This window comes from Gadus morhua, chromosome 14, assembly GCF_902167405.1.
Source record: "Gadus morhua chromosome 14, gadMor3.0, whole genome shotgun sequence".
NCBI lineage: Eukaryota > Metazoa > Chordata > Actinopteri > Gadiformes > Gadidae > Gadus > Gadus morhua.
In genome coordinates, this window is record NC_044061.1 from 23,694,049 (window position 1) to 23,713,623 (window position 19,575).

The 19,575-nt window shown below is 46.9% G+C and overlaps 1 protein-coding gene across 1 annotated transcript; it reads right to left on the reverse strand.

Annotated features, from left to right (window-relative positions):
* Positions 1-852: 852 nt before the first annotated feature.
* On the reverse strand, positions 853-19,326 carry loxl1 (lysyl oxidase-like 1). The gene is made up of 7 exons (XM_030377364.1): positions 17,572-19,326; positions 12,549-12,657; positions 11,441-11,578; positions 6,365-6,521; positions 5,299-5,394; positions 4,817-4,932; positions 853-2,771 (listed from the first exon to the last, which is right to left on the reverse strand). The coding sequence occupies exons 1-7, from the start codon at positions 18,848-18,850 to the stop codon at positions 2,765-2,767; spliced, it is 1,902 nt and encodes a 633-aa protein (XP_030233224.1). The 5' UTR covers positions 18,851-19,326; the 3' UTR covers positions 853-2,764.
* Positions 19,327-19,575: the final 249 nt, after the last annotated feature.

The following is a 19,575-nucleotide window of genomic DNA, read 5'->3' on the forward strand; positions in this document are numbered from 1 at the left end:
AATGAGAATATGCCTTTGGTCATCTATTACGACACTTTTGTGTCATTATGACTTTTGTGTCATTTATATTGCAATTAATAAAACAGTGATTGCCTTGTACCTTGATGTATGAAAGCTGTTTACAATTTGAGGATCACAGTGTCTTTGTCTATACAGTGAAAGGACATTCTAATAAGGATCTTTACATTTGATTTACAACTTAATTGGATTTTCGCCCAGAAATATGACAGCTGATTTCCATATCCCACTGCCATATACCAGAAATTGATTAACTGACCATGGCCAAATTTAGTACAGATATTGCCTTGCAATACAACTCTGACACAAATGAAGAAAGACCCCTATATTTTTTCATAAATATCATATCACCTCATTCATAGGATTTTGGTATTTCGGAAAGGTCATATTTGCATTCATGTCTGAATCATGAATGGCAAATCCACATGCAGTGTGTTGGGAAAATCCCTCCATGCATTAATACCACTGCATGTCTTTTTGCATTACATTTTTGATGAAACTCCCCAGTGTTTCTTTCATCTGATCTATATTCTGTGTCAGAGTCAATAGATGCATATAGATGTCTACTTATAAACAGGATGGGAAAAAAGAATGGCTTTAGTTTCAACGTGGCCCAAATTCAACTCAGAGGGCACAGGGGTGTGCAAATGTTTTTCTTGGTGGGTATGGCTTTTTTCAGACAGGTGTTCAATTGTAGAGTGATTCAAATGTCACGCCTCCAAGGTACATTTTGTATTTCAACAATCAGTCCCTCGGTCCAGAAGAGACTCGGTACACATACAGTCTAATCTCTGAATAACACGGTCACATATTGAACCAAATAAATGAGTACAATTAGAGTACAACATGGAAAGATGTTCTTTATTTATTGTACTCCGTAGATTTGCTAATGTATGCTTACAACTATTTGCCGTTGAATTTCAAAAGTAAGACAAACATTAAAAAAACGGTCGCACCAAGTAAGAAATCCACATGAGAACAAAGATAAATGCTGTCCTTATTTACACAATAATGATACAATAATACATCGGCTCCACTATACTCGAGAAATGCTCAATAAACAATACACGCCGTTCTTTTCTTTATAATAATTCATGAACACAATTTCAAAAACCTGTTTATCGGGTCATTCCCCCAAAACATGTCGTCCTCAATATAGTCGGGGGAAAAGAATTGGAGGAAGCCTTTTCAGAGCCATCGCTAGATTACCATTGGCTCCTACACACTGAAATGGAACACTCAGTGAGAGAGGTAGGTGGGGACTAACAGGCAGTAGCAGTCGCCTCTTCTTGGCATAACACCCCACACTGTCGAGTGACCGTCTCGATGAATCAGTCCGATAAACGACTCCATTCATACAAAGGAGACTCAGTGAATCAGTGACAACATTGGTTCGATATACAGTACGTGATGACAGATTTATTACTAAGCTATAGCTGGTCTTTCTGGCTCTGGCTCTGGACCAGGGTTAGGCGGTCGAGGAAGGGACCACCACCGAAGGGTGTACACCTCAGTGTTCGCACAGCGTGAATCCTGTTATCTGAGAAGCACCTTATTGAGGCAGCAAAATCCACCAGCCAGACTGCTGTTTGTTTGGTTGTGTGTTTGTTGTATTGGGAAGAAATGGGTGGAATGGGTCAGGGGGAAGAAAATGCTTTGAGGGGATTTAGAGAGAGAAAAGCATCTTAGTATTGAGGTCCAGGCAACCTGTTGTCTGACTAAGGGGGGAGTCTAAGACACAAACAGGGCCTCGCACGAACACGAACACGAACACACACACACACACACACACACACACACACACACACACACACACACACACACACACACACACACACACACACACACACACACACACAACATTAAACCGATTGTGCCCAGAGAATCTGCGGTATCGGCAATGCTGGCCCAGCCCGACAGACACAAGTGAACAGAAACAAACCAACACATTAAGGCTCTTCTGTGTCACTGATCATTACTCCCCCCATCCCCGACCCCAGCCCAATCCCCAACCAGACACACACACACACGCACACACACACACACACACGCACACACACACACACGCACGCACGCACGCACACACACACACACACACATACACACACCACGGTTGAAAGCACTTGGAAGGGACTTGCCCCTAATTTAATTTGTTGTGCTGCAGCTGAACCCAGAATCGCCCGGGACAACCCATTGAAACACCAGCAGCATTGCATGGTGCGTTGGTAATCAAATGGACCAGAACCAGCGGAGCGTGCACATATGGTTGTTTGTGGGTTTTTTTTTTTTTTGGATGCAGATGTGTCCAACAGGGACACGGTAACCCTCTGTGATTGGCTGGGGACAGACTAGCATGATGAGACGCTGTGGCGTTGGTAGAGGATGACAATCGCTGTGTTTTTATGCCAAGTGTTTGTGTCTGTGCATGCAGGTGCATGTGTGTGTTTGGGTGTGTATGTGTGTGTGTGTGTGTGTGTGTGTGTGTGTGTGTGTGTGTGTGTGTGTGTGTGTGTGTGTATGCGTGTGTGCAAGTTGGCACCTCTCTGTGTATTTTCATTCGATTTAATTCTATGTTGAAAAATTATCTTTGTCATGGGTCAATAAAATATTATAATTTTTTTTTAACAAAAGTACAAACCAGTTCCAAACCAGTATCAAACAGGTACAACAGGATTCTGTTCACATTTCAATGGAACAGAATCCATCCAAGACTCTCATCCAGGCTTGGCCGTCTTCCTGAACCTGATCAGGACCTGATGGAAATCACACAACAGTACTCTGGTTAGACTGTAGTCAGGCTGTGGTCTGGCTGTTAGGCTGTAGTCTGTCTGTTAGACTGCAGTCAGGCTGTAGTCTTGCTGTTAGACTGTAATAAGGCTGTTAGACTGTAGTAAGGCTGTTAGACTGTAGTCAGACTCTTCAACTTTAGTCTGGCTTTTAGGATGTAGTCAGGCCTTTAGACTGTAGTCATTGAACCTCATTTTTGAATATTGTGAGATAAAGAAAGCAAGAAAAAAGCAAATATAAATATAAACCCGGAAAGGCAAATATATTTAAGGTTATATTTTAAGGTTCCTCCAATAAAAAACCATGAACACACACCACAACTTGTATGTAGAGAACAAGTAAGACGTGTTCTCAACATCTAGTGGAATGTTACATTGGCTAAATCATCTGTTCCATTGATACTAGATGTGCTCGAGCAAACATGGCAAATGTTTTATACCATTTGGGTGAAATGTGAAAGCACTTAAACCTAATGGCCCCTTACTTATGTACATTTGCCCTGATCTCCCTTCAGGAAGATATGATGATAAACGTCTTAATAGAGCTATCAAGGAGTGCTCACGGCGGCACCGGACACTCAGTGGGGTGATACATAAAAGTTTCCGAGCCCATTAATCCTCACTCAAGAATGGGCACATCATTCATTAAACCATCAAATATTTTACCAAGGAACCCCATTCAGTTCAATAAGTAATATAAAACACTAAGAGGCGCTCTATTAATCGACCACTAGGCAGAAAGACCTGGCACCGGACCTCTTGAGTCTCCGATAGTACAATCGGTTTTTCAGGCGTTCGGTTCCAATTAAACCATCAATAACCCCCCCCCCCCCCCCCCCCCCCCCTCCTGAGTAGGCAGAGTTTGGCTATTCATTCATTACAGTTTAGCTATATACATTCACTCGACCTATGAACACAGAGCCCTCTAATGGACTCTGCACTGGCTCTACACAGCACACAATGGTGTTCCATTAATCACGGCTAGGGAGCACATCAAACTGGGATGACCCTTGTGATCAAAGGCCCTGGATCTGTGTTGGGTCACTGAGGTTCTGTGTTGGGTCACTGAGGTTCTGTGTTGGGTCACTGAGGTTCTGTGTTGGGTCACTGAGGTTCTGTGTTGGGTCACTGAGGTTCTGTGTTGGGTCACTGAGGTTCTGTGTTGGGACACGGTTCGGTGTTGGGTCACTTGCTGAGGTTCTATGTAAAGTCACTGAGGTTCTATTTAAAGTCACTGAGGTTCTATGTAAAGTCACTGAGGTTCTATGTAAAGTCACTGAGGTTCTGTGTAAAGTCACTGAGGTTCTATGTAAAGTCACTGAGGTTCTATGTAAAGTCACTGAGGTTCTATGTAAAGTCACTGAGGTTCTATGTAAACTCACTGAGGTTCTGTGTTTGGTCAGTGAGGTTCTGTGTTGGGTCATTGAGGTTCTTTGTTGGGTCACTGAGGTACTATGTTGGGTCAGCAAGGTTCTCTGTTGGGTCACTGAGTTAGGTTCTATGCTGGCTGCTGTGTTCATCAGTTATTGTTGGACATCAGATTCAAGGGGCGAAACATGAGTGAGAAGATTGAGATTTGCCGTCTAGATAAAAGGCCAGTGATATACGACAGTCACTATATACACACTCAGAGGTTATGGGTTTGTCTTTGACTCAGTGGTCAGTGCCATTTTCTCATTTTAGGTCACCATTTTGGGAAGGGAAACGACGGGCACATAGCGAGCATATTTATGGATTTGCATGACAATAGCAGGTCATGGTAACCTGATTACCATGCCCTCAGTGTTTGGTGATCTGGTTTTAACGTCATTACATTTTGGAGCCTTCAAATTGGCTGCAGCGTTTGGAAATAGTTTTGTTTTCGAATCTCAAGAATAAAGTATGTGTTCATAGTTAGAGCACAATGTAAACACAGGCAACCCATTATCCGATGTTATTGTAGGCCTTTTTAAGGCATTAGGATACGCTAATTATGTTTGTGTTGTGTTGGTTATGAATTTCATGTGACTCACTGTGCTATCTTGCAGTTTGTTGTCGTTACGAAGCGCCCCGTGTAATGAATGTTACAGCGGATTACGTTGTTGGTGAAGTCTGACTCCAGTATCAGATACTTGGGATTAACCTGGAGCTGGGAAGCATAAATCAAAAGCAATCAATCAAACACTATCTCAGCATCAATCAGTCTCTCCTTTTACTTTTAATCCTGCGCATGGAAAAACTAGGGTTAGTTAAAGACTAAGAATAAAATACATGGTATGGATATTTGATCTGTTATGTTGAATCTAATCAAATTAAATTATAAGTGCCCTCTGCAGGCAAAAAATATCTTTTTCCTGGCAGATATAATGAAAAAATGCAATCGATAATGATTAATACGTTCCTGTTGAATTTAAATTCTGGCTCATATCCTATTAAACCCCACAACGTTTATGTCAGTTTCCCCTAATTCTGACCTTGTGTTGTCCACCAACCTGTATTTTCAACAAGATCTTACCTTGAGTATGTAGTTTCCTGGCTGTATGTCTGTGATATCGATCCACTGGCAGTCTATGTCAGCATTGTATGTATCATAGCAGCCTGGACTGAGCCCCTGCAGGACAGGAGAGGACAACATCAAGTCCCAATCTCTGGTAGGAGCCTGCCACTCAGCGTTATACAAGGGCTTCCAGCCATAACACGAGCAAGGCATTATCGTTATTAAAACAGTGTGCTATAGGCTGATCAAAGGCGGATTTCCGATGTGATGAATTGAAAAAAATAAGGATTATGAGCATTAAACCAAAATAACTGCTTTCCCCATCTTCATTCACAGACATTTTGTAGGATAAATATAGCATTCCTGCATGACCAACTATTATTCTTTAGAATATCAACAATAATTATTGCACCGCCAGACTAGGTAGGTCAAAAGAGATTCCCTCAATTTAAAAAAAAAAATCCCTCAACAACTAAGGCTGACAATCCAGCAATATATTTTTTTTTTATAGGGATACGGCTGCATCAATAGTCATACTGAATAGTAATTTCAACACTTTTTAGACCATTAAACATAGTGTTCCTGCAAGTATCTGTGAACAGTGCAACATCAACTAGCCTTTAGCAATGACCTCATCAGAACAGTGGACATTCTTTTGGATTTCCAAAAACGTTAGCCCATGCCAAAGAAACAACATATCCCATGCAACATCCGGGCACATACTGTACATTCCCCCTTATTGCAATAACATTTTTATTAATTAGTACAAACAATGTTAGGTATTCACGGTCAAGAATGACAAACAAAGGATACTAAGTCCAAACAGACTTTGGCTCAACTGAGAAGCTATATTATATTTCCTCTGTTTGACCTCTCCACAGCAGAGGGGTGAGTATACATATGTTTCGTCCAAAGTTTGTTTTTTAACAAAGCAATTTCCAGAAGTTTATTCAGCTTGTTTCAGCCGGAACTGGAAAGAGAGAGGTTGAGGGGAAGTCAAAAGCCAGCTGAATAAACTCCTGGAACTCTGCGCACACATCCGCTCATCTGCTGCCCGCTGGAGCGGTCGCGCGTGATTCATTACCTGAGTGTGGGACGTGCAGGCGTAGCGTTTGAGGTGGCCAAAGTCACACGTGGTGTCTTCCAAACAGAAGCTGGCCTTGTGTCCTTCGGCCACCTTGCGGCCGGTGGACACTTCCAGCAGGTCGTAGTGGCTGAACTCGTCCATGCTGTGGTAGTGCCTGGTGGAGGAGGAATGACGCAGGGAGGAAAATAGGGAACGTCAAAGACTGGTTGTTCACTAAAGTGATGGTACCCCATGAGTGTTAAAACACAGAATTAAAAAAGATGAAACACCTCAATAACAATACGAGGCCTATGACTACTGCTGTTACTACTACTACCAAGTGTATAATTCACACAAAGGATGTTGAACTTTTTACCAAGCTTGTGATGTTGTTGTGCCATGCAGTGCAGTGTGCATTCAGAATAAGGGCCACTGTAGGATTGTGCCCATTGGGTTAAAGAAAAGTCAAAAGGTGTACGTTTGTGAACCCACCTGCGTCACCTGTGGCCCTGCGTTGTAATTGATATTGCAGCTCGACGAAGCAGATCATTATTGATTAAAAGGACAATGGACACTAACGAATGGCCACAATAAAGCACTGATGAATCAGGACATTAACACTCTAATGATGTATGAATGATGTTAATTACTTTGTTACAATCTGCAAGATCAGAGGGGTCGATGTGCGGGATGATGCATGGACACATGGTTGTTTTTACACACACCCGTGTGTTGGTGTGTGTGTGTGCATGTGTGTGTGTGTATGCACAGGTTTGTGTGTGGATGTGTGTGTGTGTGTGTGTGTGTGTGTGTGTGTGTGTGTGTATGTGTGTGTGTGTGTATGTACAGGTTTGTGTGTGTGTGCGTGTGTGTGTGTATGTGTGTGTGTTCACAGGTTTGTGTGTGTGTGTGTGTGTGTGTGTGTATATGCACAGGTGTGTGTGTGTGCTTGTGTGCGTGCGTGTGCGTGTGTGTGCATGCATATGGGTGTGAGTGCGTGCACCTGTGTGTGTGGGGGGGCTTTCTGGTGTTTACGTAATGTTATTGGTCTGTAACTATTTGCACAGCTTTAGCAGCTTAGCGAAGCCTGGATGCACACGGGCCACTGATCATTTCGGATGACCTGAATGAGTCTCAGTGAGAGACTGTCAACTTTAAAATCATTCATATTTCAAACAGCCTCTTAGGGACTAATGCCAAGAGTGAAAGTGACCTTGGAGTGGTTTTATGTGCCCACTCCGCGCTAGAAGAGCAGTAAACATCGGAACAGCCATGTCTGTTCGCAGCAGGGAATTGTGCTCATTATAATTGTGTAAATATATTATCCTAACAAGGAGCGGGTACTTAAATGCTCCTTTAAATGAAATCTTTATAGTTCTCCGGGACTCTCCGCGGCTCCGAGACATGCATGCTCTTTTGACACGAGCATACTGCACAGTTTACAGGGTGTGTACACACTGTACAATAAAGCCTGACATCATAGTCCGTGTTTCCACATAACTGTTTCAGGAGTTTTACTGGATACGTCGTTAAAGATTGAAAGACATCTTGGAAGGGAATTCAATAGAGGGTACTTTCCAGGCACTGACTAAGGGACATCCCAAACTCATTCCTTCCATGGTCGAGGGAACCCATTGTGAGTAGCTCTCATGGGTGGACTTGTTTCTCTCTCTGCATCCTTTGTGCAGGGTTATGGACAGGTTTGATGGGCACACGAGAATTCAGGTGGACTGAACTTTTACCAACTCGATCGAACAAGTTATGTGTATTTTGTCGCTGTATCAATATTTGTGTACATAAGGAGAAGGAAGGGAGACAGACAGATAGAAAAAGACATACAGACACAGAGAGAGAGAGAGACAGGCATATAGACAGAGAAAGGGAGATACAGAGCGAGAGACAGAGACCGGGAGACAGAGAGAGAGAGAGAGAGAGAGAGAGAGAGAGAGAGAGAGAGACTGAGACTGAGACTGAGACTGAGACTGAGACTGAGACTGAGACTGAGACAGAGACAGAGACAGAGACAGAGAAAGAGAGAGAGAGAGAGAGAGAGAGAGAGAGAGAGAGAGAGAGAGAGAGAGAGAGAGAGGCAAAGGCCTCTTGTCCCTCCTTGGGTTACGTTGCAGACTATGTCAGTAACGGAGAATGCAGAGATCGGGGGGAAAACATTGACTTAAATAAAAAAAATGTTTTGGAAGACGCAGAACATTCCAATCCAATACCTAAAACCTGAATCACTTTCCCATTTGTGTTGCAACAGTGCCGAGTTATCAGATTACATGTTTGAGTGCATGGTCCCATTTCAAATATTTAGCCAAACAATGACGTCCGCATTCCACAAATAATACGGATGGAAAGAACGGCTGTTGACTCTTAAAGCACCAGTACAAACAACAACAACAACAGCAACGATGATGTCAACATCTGACTACAGATAAATGTCCAAGCGGTCTTCAATGTTAAGCGGGCAGGACACCCTACAACCTCCGTTCGAATAAATTAACATATTCCGAGCGTTGGAAACCCAAGAGGGAGGCAATTCCCTCTCCTCGTTCCAGCACTCAACGCCAGAATAGGGCCAGCGTGTGATTTATTGTGGAAACAAATTCTGTCGACTGTGCAGCTTCTCCGACTGAAGCCGACGCGGCCGTTCTGTCGCTTATCGTGAGAATCTGGGCCAGAGTCCCTCCTCCCCCCCCCCTTCCCCCTCAAGAGGGCCGACCGCAACCGGAATGCCGTGGTCGTTCCACTAACCCACATCCACCGCGCGACCGGCCCCAGTCTTGGTGATGCCACGCCACAGATCGCCAGAGACAGACAGAGCGAGAGTGGTTACGCTGCACACGGAAGATGTGATTGCCTCAGCCTGTTCTGTTCCCCCACCCCCCAACCCCCTCCTCCAGGGTCTCTCCCCCCCACCCCGCCCCACCCCAGTCCAGCGATCTCCTAATGGCGTCTGCATTCCAGTACGATGAGGAACCGACACCAAGCTGGCGGATGTTCACCTGACTCCGAGACGGGGGGGGGGGGAGGGGGGTGTTCTGGAAGGTGAACGTGTGTGACAGCAAACGTGGACCCGACTCCCACCTCGTCAATAGAACGAGGGAAAGAGCATTTAAAACGAGAAAATAAAACGATTACAAACTTGTGATGTGGTTGCCTCTCCCAGCTCTCCGATTTCCACAGAGAAACACTTGTGGTGCGAGACCATCCAACTGACCAGTCACGATGGTGCGGTGTGTGTTAGTGGATGATGTCACCGCCGCACTGCCTCATGGAGTGGACAGCCTGTTTGTGTAGTTTGGATTAAGTCAGTACGACCGAAATCCACCGTTTCCAGAAGCCGGGTTTTTCCATTGGGCAGTTTCATGCATTTTTAAGAGCTATTATACCTTCGCAAGGTGTCAACACGAGTTCACTCAAGCCATAAGCCAGATGAGGCATGGCTCTGCCAAGGTATTTCTAATGGCCGCTGCCTGTTTTAGGGCACAGCAAAACAGCCTCTCCAGGCTCATTATTTTAATATTTTTTTTCCTAGGCATCCCTGAGATGTAATAGAAGCCTCCAAATGTCTCCCTGCAAATCTCTTATTTTTCGCTGGAACAACAGGCACCAGTAAAGCGTCCCGTGTCTCCGACTGGAGACGCTGCAGGTCGAGTGGTTGTTTGTGAATCGACAGCTTTCAATGCAGATAATGTACATTATTTAAATCAAGGGGAATCGATGATTCTTTATGTACGTTGTGGAAGCGATTGAACAGCAGCTGAATGGACCAGACTTTGGAAGAATGGATGGAAGGATCAGAAGAATCACAGCTTCTGACTTCACCTCATGATGTACCTGAGAGTCATCCATCACATGACTAAAACCAGGACATCAACGACAAGAGCGGGCCAGACAGCACAGGCGTTGTGCATTTGAGAAAAGGATTCGAAAGGATCGAAACCAGCGGTTCCCAACTGGAGGCAGGCGTACCCTAGAGGGGCCCTTATGGCGCGCAGGGTGCGGATCGGGTCGCGTTTCCACCGCCAAAAGTGGGCGTGACCCGGACTTAGCCGTACCCGTTTTGGCCTCGTTTTCAGGACTCCTCCGTTGGGGTACTGGAAACGAGACGAGACGCCTGAAAGGGTCCTCGGAAATTCTAGCTACACACCCTCTCCGTTGATCGGGCGACAGAATCATCACTTCCGGGTGACGCGGCGATAAAAACAAACAAACAGTAGCCTCGAGGTATTATTCTTTACAATTAACATGTCGCGTAAAACGCTTGCTTGGGCGAACAAGGAGGTGGAGACGTTCGTCTGCATTCTTGGGGAGGAAGACGTTGTTTACGATGTTTACCTAGCTGCCGCGGCGATCGACATCCGGCCTACCACAAAGGGTACTGTCGGCAGTGGAAACGCGACCTCGGAACTGAGCTGGGCTATACCGCCCCCTCCCTACCGCAACTTTGCGATCCGATCCGTTCCGCACCCTGCAGTGGAAACGCGACATTAGCCAGCAGGTTCCAGGGGGAAATCCTGAATACTTTTTTTTGGTGTACCTACAATCATTGGAAGGTTACGACATAAAATAGACAGCAGCACGCCCCGGCTTCTCTCGGTTTTAAATCCCTTGGCGGCGAATCAAAATAGTAATACGAGTCATAATACTAAATTACAGTTATTGAGTTATTTGAGTTCGTCAAAATATTTGATGTAAAGATGAACCCTCGGTACATGGTGGTGGTGTGCTCGCCATATGGTGGCTTGGACTGAGCGACGGACTTGGGGTGATCGGGCCTTCTCAGTAGCTGCCCCAACCCTTTGGAATTCACTCCCCTCCCACATCAAAGTCTCTCCAACCCTCTCTTCTTTCAAATCTGCCCTCAAAACATACCTTTTCACACTAGCCTTCCCCACCCAACTCCCACCTTATTCTTCATGTTTAACCTCTGTTTTTCTTTTATTCCTAGTCTGTCTTACATAGTTTTGATAGGGCAATATGTAAAGCGTCTTAGAGTACCATATTAAGCGCTATATAAATTGAATTTATTATTATTATTATTATTGGTTCCTGAGGGGGCGGAGCTCCAGCGGCGTGGTCACTACTCACTGATGGCAGCTGTGCCACTCCCAGGTGTGGCGAGGTCTGTTAGGCATGAAGTCGGCCGTGCCCTGGTTCTTCACCCGCTGGGGGAAGCGCAGGAGAACCCTGACGTCGTAGTCCGTGGTCTCAGGCGTGTAGGCGGTGCTGGGGGACACAGCGCACACACATCAGGACACCAAAGTGGTACGGAGAACGGCATCTAACAGACCCATGGGTCCACAAAGGAAATGTGTTTGTGTGTATATGGGAATATATGAATATATATATATGTTCCCATGTTTCTCTGTCGCAAGCCTAAGGCGAACAGGGTAAAGGCAAAAGAAAAAGAAAAAAGGCAGAAAGGCATCAGAAAAAAGGCTGGGAGGCAGGAAGATATATCAAATAAATAATTCATAATTCATATTACAGATATCACTCCATACACACATTTGTTCTCCTCGCTGGAAGCAACACAAAGAGGGATTCAGTACAGCAGCCTGTTGCAAAATGCAGCTTTAAGGAGCCAGGGGGAGGGGGGGGCGAGGTGCTGGGAGGTCTGCAGCAGAACTGAAGATCAGCACCATTCATCTCCTGGTTGCTGTTGACTCTGGAGTGTATGGCAAATTACAACAGGCCATCTGTCTGTGATTGCTGCGAGCTCGGACAGGATATGAAAAGGGCTTTGAGGGATGGCTGTGTTTGTGACGCGAAGAGGGCAAACAGACACAGCAGCACATTTCCATCAGTTCAGTGCATTGTTTACAGTGCACAGAGTCAGTCACAGAGATCATATTGTTGGGTCCTCCCCAGGGTGGGAAAGTCTAACCATCACAGAGAGATGGACACAGCCCTGACTCCCCCCCCCCCCCCCAAGGTGACAAGGTTCCATGGTTCCAAATCTCACTCACTTGTGGCTTGTCTTACTCAACTTTTTATTTTTACCAGCATACTGCTAAAACAAATTCTGCAATATGCACACACTTTTTTGGAAAGGTGGTAATTTGATTAAATACTAAATAAAGTATCCCATGGTTATGGTGTTCACTACCCAAACAAACACTGTGATTATCTATGACTGTGGTACACATAGACAGTACCATAGCAGACCAGTGAACATGGCCAGATCATGGTTTACCTGGCCAGACATTTCTCCTCAGCAGCGCAGCGTAGGGAGTACATATGAGCTCTCTGGATGTACGTGGATGCCTGGACGTAGTTGGGATCAGGAACCAGATCAGGCAATCCTAAAGTATGAACACATTATGAATTAGCATTGTTTTTCTTAACACCGATGTGCCGTCAATTAAGAGAAAATGAATTATAACCGAAATCCGAAAAAACATTGAAAACCTTAATTGTTGAAATGGATAGAAACAAAAACACACTCAATACAGCTTTAACTTTACAAGTGCATAGTGCTGTGCAGTATTGGATGCTCATTAGCTGTGAGCATTTTAATTCCCCATTGTGTCTCCATATCTAAGAGCAACACAAAGCAATAAAGATGAAGTTTGACTCACAAATAAAATGTCGTAAAATGTACTTTGAATTAATATTTTATATTAAAACATTCTCCACCTAGTCCCCAGGCTCTCTCCCTCACTCTCTCTGTCCCTCACACTCTCTCTCCTTCTCTTGCTCTCCCTCACACTCTCTTTCCCTCTCTCTCGCACACTATTCATCCCCCTCTCTGCCTCAAACACTCTCTTGCACTCTATCCCTCCCACCATCTCTCCCTCTTTTACTATTTCTCTCCCTCACACTCAACACCCCTCACACTCTCTCTCTCTCCCTCACAGTCTTTCTCCCCCTCTCTCCCTCACATTCTCTCCCCCTCTCTCTCCCTCACATTCTCTCCCCCTCTCTCTCCCCCTCATATTCTCTCCCTCTCTCCATCAATCTCTCCCTCAAATTCATTATTCCTCTTTCTCTCCCTCACATTCTCTCCCCCTCTCTCTCTCCCTCATATTCTCTCCCCCATATTCTCTCCCTCTCTCTATCACTCTCTCCCTCAAATTCATTATCCCTCTTTCTCTCCCTCAAATTCTCTCCCTCACATTCCTTCTCTCTCTCTCTCTCTCTCTCTCTCTCTCTCTCTCTCTCTCTCTCTCTCTCTCTCTCTCTCTCTCTCTCTCTGATGTCTTACAATAAACAACAGCAAAGCACTATTTGTCATCCATGATTCATGAGGGTGAGGGTGCAGTGCAGTCACAGAGGGCCCTCACTTCAGCTCCAGGAGCCTGGTACCCCTGGTTCCCGTCCCTCAGCCCCGTGCCTCACAGTCCCTTAATGAGGCACACTCGTCTCAGGGGCCACTTTGAACCGGATGCGAAGGGAACCTACGTGCTCCACACAAGGTTTGCTGGCTTCAACTCTGAACCACTTAAACACTCCTATATTTCAATATATTGTGGATTTTCTTTTTTTAACACAGGCTTTGCCTCTCGACTGAATGTAGCTCACACGTACTGTATATGTATGGACGTATGGTTATGTAAAGAGGAGTTTTAACGTGTAACACTGCAGGTTACTATTGGCATAAGATATGTTGGTTGACTGGTGATATCCGGTGGGAATTAAGCTAAACTGAGGATTCTTGAGGAGTCGTAGGAATTCTCTGCGAGATGTCTCTGTGAGTAACATTGTGGTGTGGGAAGGGAAGGGAATAAAGACAGAAAAGGAGCCAGGCCTTGAAACAAAGACAGAGGGAGGTAAAAAAATATGGAATAATGACATTGTACAAGATGGATGGGATAGATACAGAGGAGAGTGCATGGGGAGGGGGGGAGAGGGGAGAAGGAGGGATGGAGGGGGGGAGAGAGGAGAGGGAGGGATGGAGGGGGAGAGACAGCGACACAGAGATAGCAACAGAGAGGTGGCGAGAGAGTGGAAGCGAGAGAGTGTGAGGGAACGTGTGAGAGAGAGAGAAAGAGAGCGATAGCAAATGGGAGAAGGAGAGAGAGAGAGAGAGAGAGAGAGAGAGAGAGAGAGAGAGAGAGAGAGAAAGAGAGACTGGGGGGGTTTGTTAATGACCCAAAATAACATATTCAGGCGGTAAAACAACAATGATCTCATACCCCTGCTGTTTTTCGAGCGGGCCGGTGACCAAGTCTGTCAGAGGAGGCAGGAGTATGAATAAAAGAAAAGCAGGCCTGACTTGTCAGAGTCAATGTCTGTCCCATTTCCAATGAAGGGCATGGCAGCCAATGGGGCTCTGGGAGAGCTTATCAACCCTGCCTGTTTGGCCCACTGGGGCCAGACGTGCCATCATGTGAACGTGTTCAACCAACAGAGTCACACCATCTGACCTCACCATCTGAACACATAAGACAAAAAGCGCATTCAAAAAGAGTCAAGTGGTGTTCGGTGGTGAGGAAGGGATTTACCGCAGGAAGTGGGCTAATGCTACGTTAATTGTTTTTTGTTTTTGTCCGTGTACATAAAGCTAAGAGGATTTCGTTACGAGCCTGTTGGTAAATCCGACGGTTTCCTCGGTTTGGTGTTTAACGCCCGGGCGAGTGGCACCCTACACGGCTGCAGGTTCAGATGAAAGGCTTTGCTTTGCCTGCCACTGTGCACACATCCTATTTGTCTGTTCACTTGCAAGCCAAACGCAGAGCTTCCAGGGGCAACCCTTGTAAACACTGCAAAGGCAGTGGGAGACGCAGTGCTTTCCAACCAGGGTTCACAACACAAACCTCCTTCTCTATTCTCTCCAACCCGTCTAAGCCTTTCTCCTTTTTGCTTTAACCTTTAGCCAAGGTTGTTGAGGCCTGGAGAGCTTGTGACAAAGCCACACATTACACTCAGAGTGGGCTACGAGCGGGGAAATGAAATAATCTTGGAATGTTTTCCTCTAACTTTCCTAATTCAGGCATGCTGAATTAGCATTGTTTTTTCATTCTGCTGTTACTATGATTTGTTCCCGAGGCTTTAAGGAAACACAAATTTGTACAAGACTGGAAAAACCCATGGGTTGGTCTAAATTGGTGAGATCCAAATCGGATAAACGACAAAAAAAGTCCCTCCTACATCGTGATAACGAGTCCGGAGGTCTTCATGTTGTTCTGTGGTGAATGGAAGGCCATTAGAGTTCCTCTATTTCTGTTTTTTGTTAGCCTTACTGGAAGACAGTAAGTGCAATGCACAGCTGCTGACCTGAAGCCCCAAAAAAACCATTCATCCAAAGCTGTAATTAGCGTATTTCTCTATGACTGGGTCTTGGCAAATCTGCCTGCATATTGAGCAATGTCCTTGCTGCAGCAGTTGCCATTCGGAACTTCATCTACATATTTCCCTTGCTTCCCAAGGATTACACTTAACAGAATTAATTTGGATGCGGGAAGAGAACAGAGAACACGGTCCACAAGAAGCTAAGCCAAGCAGAGATATTGACCAACGTGTTCATGATGCCAGGTCGATTCAGGAGAGTTTGACGGTGGAAGGCCTGATCTGGCCTTCACGTGTCCGTCACGTGGTGTGCCATTCAGGCTTTTTGAGAGGTTTCCCCTTAAATACATATTGTTTTTTTTGTTCTTAAATGATCAACTGTCACTAAACTCATGTAGTACAACGAAAATACGCAAGATTGCCAAATCGTCCCTTTTTTTTTTTTTTTCAATCCAGTTCAAGATGACGCCTTACTTAGTGATTATTGTTGCACTAAATCCACCACAACCTACGTGAATCTAACTTTACGTCTGGTGAAGCCTTGTCGTTCACCAACTGCTTTGTAGGAATGCTCAGGCAGACCAACAAGTACATGCTGCATGTGCAAACATCCCAAAGCCTCTAGTGGTTTACCGTTAACACACTAATGTTGTGTGAGAGCAGGACTCCGGGCACATGTTTGGGTTTTTTCTCCAAACGGAAATGGTTCCCAGCTACGGCGAGGCTAATGACGGCACGCTACCAGAGGCCTGCTCTGATTCCAGGCTGATAAGTAAACTACAACCGGCTAAATCTGCTGTTCTAGTAGTCTCAGAATAGTCCCCGGCCCCTCACACGAGACAGCCCACACTGTGAAAACACCCGAGAGCTCTCTAGAGGTTAACGGTTAAATCATTCCTATCGTGTGTGATTATGACTCAACTTTTTCCAGCTCTAATTTGTTTGATTAAGATCCGGTTTCACTGCGTCCTTCAAAACAACAAAGCAACAAGTGATCAAAACAAGACCGATTGTTTGCTGTTGGTGCCAGAAGAAAGTAATTTACACTTTTTTGTGCCAATAAACACTTTCAAGACCAGAGTACTCAAGGCACCTACAATCTCATACACTGTTTGCCCCTGAGAGCACTTTCTAAATATATACGTTTTGTGCTTTTTTTTTTTTTACTCGTAATTCTTTAGGGTGAGGCAATGGACCCTATGTGTGACCGGGACTTTCCACTCTCCCCAACCCCCACCCCAGATCCCCTCCATATGTAGCAGGACAGAATCCCCCATTCTTGTTTTCCCCTTCTCCTGTCCTGAGAGCTGCACCACCCCTCGACTCCAAGATATGAGGTCACTCTTGTTAGCGAGCTCCACACTGAGGCCTTGAACATCGGCCCAGGGGCTGTGTTCCTGTCCAGTATGCGACAGCCCATGTGGGAGCACAGAGGGCCCTATGTGTGCGCTCATTGCCTTGGCACACCCCCAGTCACACCTGGTTTCAATAACAGCAGCACGGACGAGATGAACACTGGGAACTGTGCTCTTTGTTTGTAAATTGAGTTGAGGAATGTCCAAAGCACTGGTTGTTAGGCAACATAAGGGGATTGACGGATTATAACTGATTACAAATTGACAAACTTGTGATACATCAAGAGAAAATATACTGTAAACTTGCCTTTATACTGCAAATAAACCTTTCTCAGATTTTTGAATCATGAACTACCTTACATTTTGGTTCCGAAACACAATGGATTGTCAGATGGATTTCTCTCTCTCGTTAGTTTCACCTTCGATATTAAATGAATGAGAGACCCGGATGGTGGCCCAACAACGGCAGCTCACAAGCACTCCCTGTATTCCTATTTGACCTTCTCATCCCTCTACTGTTGCTCACCCACGGCATGTCCCATGCATTCTAAATCACGCTCATGTATAATGCATGATGTAAACAGGTCAGCACCTTTAGTGTGCGAACACAGTAGAGTGGAAGAGCGGGCGTACCTCTCTGCTCCTGCCGGTAAACACTCCCCGCCGTGTGACCCGGGTTCTCGATCGCCGAGTTCGGAGAGACTCTTCCCGGGGCAACCTGCTGAACGAACGGCGGCTGGGGTCTGCCGAAGGGGGGGAACTGTTCGTACTGAGGGCTCCTGACCGGGGACTGGGCGGCCGTTCCCGTCCGGTCCACCCCGACCGGGACAGGTGCCTCGGGCACCACGGCGGCAGTCTCCCCGTTGTAGAGGCTGTGTGTGTACCTGCGGTCCAGGCCGTCTGCGAACGGCGGCTGAGGAGGCTGCTGCTGCGGTGGTGGCGGCGGTGGCGGCGCCCGGGCCGCGGGGTTGGGAGCGTAGCCGTAAGGCTGGTAGAAGCGGTATCCGTCTTCATAGTCGGTGAAGGGGCCTTGGCCCACTGGGCTCCCCGCTCCCCCCATTGGGCTCCCCTGACCACCCACTCCCCCAACACCACCCCCAAATGTCCCAGTGTACCCCCCTCCTCCACCCCCTCCTACACCCCCCCCTCCTCCACCTCCGTACGCCCCGCCGCCGTAGCCCCCGCCGCCGTACCCACCGCCTGGGACCATGGGCTGGAAGGGGGGCTCGTAGCTCCTCACCGGTCCGTCCATCAGACTGGGGTCGTAGGGCACACCCGGGTACTGGGGCTGCTGGGGCTGCTGGGCGAAGGGGTATTGTTGAAACGGCGGCCCGTTGTAAGAGGACGAAGAGAAGGATGAAGAAGAGGACGAGGAGGAGCCCGTCGACGGCTGTCTGAAGCGAGTGTTCGTAGAGGTCTGGAAGCGAGTGCCGCCTGTGCCGCCGGTCCCGCCCGGGGTCTGCCTCCAGTTATCCGGCACTTGCCCGAAGCCAAATGGATGCCGCGCCTGCCCCCGGATGGTCTCCGAGCTGCCCCTGGACGGGGCCTGTCTGCGGACATTCCCCCCCTGAGGCCGGCGGGCCGTGCGGGGGCGAGCGTCTTGGCGAGAGTCTGCCAGGACGACCCTGGGGCCCGTGTCCTGTGCCTGCGACCCGGCCGGGACGTACTCAGCCCCGCTGTTCAGGAGACTGAAGCGCCGTCCGTTGTTTTCCCACCGGATGACCTGCCTCCAGGGGGTGGCCGAGCCGCCCTGGCCCTGGCCCTGGCCCTGGCCCGCTGACCGCGGCTGCTCCTGGCCTGGGCTCTGGTCCTGGGTCTGGGTCTGGCCCTGGGTCTCCGTGGCGTCCTGAGCCTGTGCCCTTGTGCAGATCAGCAGGAGGAAAACCGGACACACTGCAGCGATTTGAAGCATACTGACTCCCGAAGACACTGTACCTTGTACAGCAGGGGAAAGGGAAGCAAAGAAAGGCTGTCCACGGTCCTCTTCTCCTGCAGCTCAACGTTGAACCACCTGTGGATCTTTCAGCAGAACATGCGTGTCTTCTTGAGATGAGAGGTGGTCCGGGTTGATTGCTGAAGCGGCCGAGCAGTGTATTGAGCCAGTGGGCAAGTCCATCCGCTTGGTCCTTCACTGCCAGCTAGGAGAGAGGAGGTTACATGTGCATCCAGCAGCAGTCATACCCAGAAAGAGCTGGCTGAGCGAGAGAGCTGGATTTAGGGGCCCCCACTAGCGACGTAAGCGTCTGTTAGCGCAGTGAGAACATGCCCTGTCTCTCCGTTGGTCTGCTCAGCTGCCCTGTCAGTAGACTGTGCATTGCTCCCTGCCTGTTGGAAAGAAGTGGCTGTTTGCTACAAGACTGCAGGTTTCTATTGAACTGCTTACAATGGGCTGTGAAAAAAAAGGCACTCAAACTTTTTTCTCTTTTTTTTTCTGAAGTCCCACATGGCCCTAGTGCTAGCACTGTTTCCTGGCCTGTGGCGGTTTCCAGAGTCAACATTAGCATCTGCCAAAGCACTCACTTTAAATCACTTCTCGCTCTCTACTGATGGAGTTCTTGTCATCCTTATGCTACAGATGTCCTCAAAAGCAATCGTTTGTGTTGCTTATAGTGACATGCTTGCTTAATACAGTACATA